The following is a 4,923-nucleotide window of genomic DNA, read 5'->3' on the forward strand; positions in this document are numbered from 1 at the left end:
CACCTTTTTTGCAGTCTGGGGTCACTGACCCACAGCAGCCCTGACCATATCCCGCTAAGAGTCTGGGGGTGGAGATGGCTCCCACTGAATAGCCCAGGACAGTAGTACCTAGATGAAATATTTAATGGGTAGGGGGCAGAAGAGAGACCTCTTCATCCCCACATGAGGCCTGAGTATCTGGGCATCTACCCAAGTCCCATCTCCTCCTTATTCCCCACCCAAATGAGAGGATAGGCCTCCCCATTTTTCCAACAATGGTTTTTCAGAGCAACCACCAAGAGCCCTTTCACCAGACTTTGTCACTGACCTCATGTTCTGAGGTTAGTGGATGAGTGTGCAGCGACAGGATCCAAGAGAAGGACCTTTTCAGTAGTGGCTCCACATCTGGAAAATGCTCTTCCTACTACAGTCTATCTAACCACTTTTTCTTTTTTTAAGGAAACAGTTGACCCCTTCTAGCAGGCTTTTGGATGAGGGTATCTGTGACCAAAATAGCATACAAATAACTTGACACTACTGCTTATTAAAGGGACGCGGGTGGCACTGTGGGTTAAACCACAGAGCCTAGGACTTGCCGATCAGAAGGTCGGCAGTTCGGATCCCCGCAACAGGGTGAGCTCCCGTTGTTCGGTCCCTGCTCCTGCCAACCTAGCAGTTCAAAAGCACGTCAAAGTGCAAGTAGATAAATAGGTACCGCTCCGGCGGGAAGGTAAATGGCGTTTCCGTGCACTGCTCTGGTTCACCAGAAGCGGCTTAGTCATGCTGGCCACATGACCCGGAAGCTGTACGCCGGCTCCTTCGGCCAATAAAGCGAGAGGAGCACCGCAACTCCAGAGTCTGCCACGACTGGACCTAATGGTCAGGGGTCCCTTTACCTTTACTGCTTATTATGAATTGCATTTATATCATTATTTAAATCTTATTTCTTTTGAGTGTGTATTTTATTGATATTATGTTACGCACAGACATTGTGTTGTTTAATATGTTGCAAACTGCCCCGCAGCTTTTTGACAATATATATATTTGTCAAATATATATATATATATATATATATATATATATACAGTATATATATTTCTTATATGAATAGAATAAGGGATTTTGGGCAATCCCAGTCCCTCAAAGGATAGACCCCAGTATGATGGACCAGAAATCTCTAATGCACTCTGTCCCTAAAAGCATTCCCACAGCTGCTACAGGATCCCTTCATTCAAAATAAATACATAGGTTTCAAGTGGGGCAGAGCGGCTGTTATTAGGTAGCACCAGAGACGAGAAGCCCTCTTGGACAGGGGTCACAGTCGAAGGATTTCCAATTTGGAGGCAGCACTTCCAGGAAGCGCAGGTCGGTGCATTCCTGTGTGCGAGCGTGAAGAAGCCCAACTCAAGGCTGCATCACCTGCAATCACGCCCAGGTCTCAGAGGCGAGAAGTGTTTGTCCAAAGGCCAAGAAAGCTGCAGGAGCTCAGCATTTCTGCAAAGTCTTGGCACTGGGCAATTGACGCTGCAACACGCACACACCCATTAGCTGGGAAGCACAGCAGGCTGCACAAAGCAGATTTTCCCCAACTCTCTCTCACACACAGTGGGCTCAGCCCCAAATAGATGGTGGGGCGAACAAACCCCCTTTGAGTGTCACGCAATATACAAATAAAAGGACAGACTTCTGAACTTCTGCTGTCGACCAAGGCAAAAATCAGGTAATGTAAGGAAGGAAATCCCTTGTAAGGGGAACAAGATCCTGAATCCCATGGTGATCTGCCTGGAAAGCAAACCCCAGACCCATTTGCGGCAGAGACCTTTTCAGGGGCACCAACCCAGGTAGAGCATTCCAAAATCCCTTGCACCGCTGCATGTCACACACCCCACCATCCTCCATGGCATTGTAATGGACTCTTGGGGCAAACTGTTTATATTACACGGTATGGAAAATATATTGTTCTGGTCTGGGGGGGTCAGCAATGAGGGACATCAAACCAGCTTGGGGAGGTGAGCTAAAGGTAGCAAGCCCCTCTCAACAGCCCCTGTTTCTGCCCAAGTCCAGGAAACTGCTTTCCATCAAGTCCATCTAGCTCAATATTGTCTACACTGACTGGCAACAGCTCCCCAAGGTTTCAGAACATGCCCAGCTTTAAATGGAGATGCTGGCGACTGAACCTGGGACCTTCTGCATGCAAAGCAGATGCCCTACCGCTGAGCTGCAGCGCTTCCAAGACCAACATCCCTGCTAGGGCAACTTTCCAGCTCTACAACTGTATGAGTCTATGAATACACAATTGGAACAGAACACATATTTTATGCCCTGACTTTTCCTCGACTCATCAGTCTGCCCCCCCACCCCCGATTTATGTATATGAATTCTCCTGATTCTTCTTTTGATTTGCTTTTATACTGTTTCATTATTGATGTTTTCTTTCTGCACAGGACTAACTCAAACCTAAACCCAACAACTCCCGCAATAACCAGGACTACTCAGCTGCCCTCTGACAAAATGCCTAAGGACCCCTCCCAGGCTGGTGTTTTCTGCAACATCTCATCGATGGCAATAACATATTAGTAGCAGATTCATACCAAACCATCCACATGTCACTCTGCTTTCATCAGTTGTTCTGCGATTGTCCCCCAATGTTACTGCATTATTGCCATCCAGAGGGGCACTCTTGCGCTATAGCACAACCAAAGTATAATGACACACCACTCGGGAACACTTGTGGCATGAAAACTTACAAGATTTCAGCAGGAAAGTGCAGGACATGCACCGCTGGGAAATGGAAGCAGTCTGACCGCTGTGAAACTTCTGCAATTGCAAACTGTTCTAAAAAGAGGACGACGTCTAACCATCCTGAGCGCAAAACATGGCAAATGCAAAACTAATAGGATGTCTGGAGGGGCAACAAGTCTCCAGATTCCCAGGCCTCAGCCTTCCCAGCCTATTTTCAATGCAAGGCTCAAATGCTCCATACATCACAGAGTATTGACCGGGAATCCGCACACACATCCGAGGACCAGCCAGATGGAGTTCCTCCCACAGCGAGCCAGCGATGCTTTCAGATGGAGTGGAAATCTGATACCTCTTCTAGAAATCGAGCACCAATCTGATCCCAGTTCCCCCTAGCTAAGATGTCACAGGCTGCTCAAAAATCAGTTCCTTCTCCGCAAAAATAAAATAAAATCCAGCCATCCTTGCACGCGGCTACAGGAAAGCATTTCAGAAAGGACTGGCAAAGCCAGGTAAAAAATTATGGCCACACAGCTCCCCTTTGAGCCAGACCTAGCCCAGAAAGGGCCGCTCGTTCCAGGCCAAGGAGGGAAGGATGCCCACATCCCCTTGCCAGTCTGACACGTCTCAAAGTGCAGAAGGGAAGCCACAGCGGGCACCTCTTATCTGGAGAGCGGGCAGCAAGCAGCGTACTACAACCCAGGGATGGGTATGGTGCCAGAGGCACTGCACACGGCCTTGGCACTCAGGCACCAGCTCCCTCCAGGCACTCGGAACCACTTTGCCCTCGCAGAGCTCTTCAGCCTCCCTTAATCCACTCGGTGCCAGCGCCAAGGCAATTCTCTGCTATGTCGCTGATATCAAATAGAAAACGCAACCTGGGGCAACAGTCACTGGCTAACAGGAGAGGAGCTCGTCTCTCACTCAGTTGCACTCGAGAGTTCAAAGCCAGCAGGAGAGACACCCCAGTGGCTAAGCGTGGCACCTTCCTTGCCACCCCCCCATGCCAGTTTGCCATGTGAGTGGGCAGGTGGGTGTGGAGCAGCAATGTGTGGCGAGGCGAGTAACGCTGAATTTCATCTTGCCTCCCTCCCCCTCCCAAAAAACACACACATCACCAGCGTAAAGCCTGTTTACATGGGCCAGCAGCGCTGAGAGTCACTCCGGGGTGGTACTGTGGAATGCCACAACATCTTGCCTTGTTTAGGCAAGTGCCCCTTCCCCCAGCAGCCTTGGACACCCCCTCCTCGGGGGGGGGGAATGGGCTCAGAGCCAACCAAAACCCCAATGCCAGCCTGGAATACGGGAATGAGCAGGAACCACCCTGGCTGGGTGTGGGTGAATATCTGGGGGGGGCGGGTGTCACGGGAGGGGGAGGGGCAGCATAATGCAGAAGAGCAGCAGCAGCCCCCTCCGCCCCACCCTCTGCAAAGAGGTTCCTGATGCCATCTGGGGAAGGGATCCTTCCCCTAGACTCCCTCTCCCCACCCACCCCAGGAGCTGGGCATCCATCCAGGCAGAAGGCGCGCTCTAGGTTGCATCCCGTTCCTATTTTTATTCTTTCAAAGGCCAGGTGGGGGAAGAGGAATTAAATCGAGGAATTAATTGGGGGGGGAGGATAGCGCTGGTCACTCACTGGCTTTGCCCGGCTTGGGCCTCTGCAGCAGCTTCTGCACCGCCCCGATGTCCTCCGCCTTCACCGCCTGCATCAGCTCCTGGTCTTTGCCCATGGCGAGCGCGGGGAGACCGGCCCCCGGGGGCGCGGAGGGCCGGAGGGCGAGGGACGCTCAGAGCCCGCGCATCCCCGCCGGCTCGGATCGGGTCCCGGGCGGGCGCGGAGGTGGGGTGTCGCCTTCTCCTCCTCCTGCGGCGGCTGCAGATGCTGCGCGCAATGGAGACGCGCGGCGGTGGCAGCGGCGGCCGGAGCGCAGCGCCTGGCGGGCGGGCGGGGACCGGGCTCGGCTGCTTTGCGGCGGCGCCGCGGCGGCTAGCGCTGCCCGGCTGCGCTGGGGCTCCTCCCGGCTCCGGCTCGGGCTGTTGCCGCCGCCTCCTTCTCCCCTGGTGGCGGCAGCGGCGAGCCCTCCATGGTCCGGGCGCGCTGGAGCTGCAAACGCGACGCGACGCCTCGCCGCGCTCTGCTCCTGCTGCTGCAGCCGCCGCCGCCGCTCCGGAAGGAAGGCGGATCCCGCCGCAGCCTCGCCTGGG

The 4,923-nt window shown here is 53.5% G+C and overlaps 1 protein-coding gene across 4 annotated transcripts in view; it reads right to left on the bottom strand.

The window, feature by feature from the left end:
* CASKIN1 (CASK interacting protein 1) overlaps positions 1-4,579 on the bottom strand; it is a 123,824-nt gene extending 119,245 nt beyond the window's left edge. For 2 of the 4 annotated variants that reach the window (XM_080981678.1, XM_080981677.1), the window contains exon 1: positions 4,355-4,579. In XM_080981678.1, the coding sequence (XP_080837804.1) occupies positions 4,355-4,448 (94 nt within the window). In that variant the 5' untranslated portion in view covers positions 4,449-4,579. The remainder of the gene's footprint in view (positions 1-4,354) is intronic. The other 2 variants (XM_080981679.1, XM_080981680.1) reach the window with 2 other exon arrangements.
* Positions 4,580-4,923: the final 344 nt, after the last annotated feature.

This window comes from Podarcis pityusensis (assembly GCF_964106645.2).
Source record: "Podarcis pityusensis genome assembly, chromosome: 14".
Lineage (NCBI taxonomy): Eukaryota > Metazoa > Chordata > Lepidosauria > Squamata > Lacertidae > Podarcis > Podarcis pityusensis.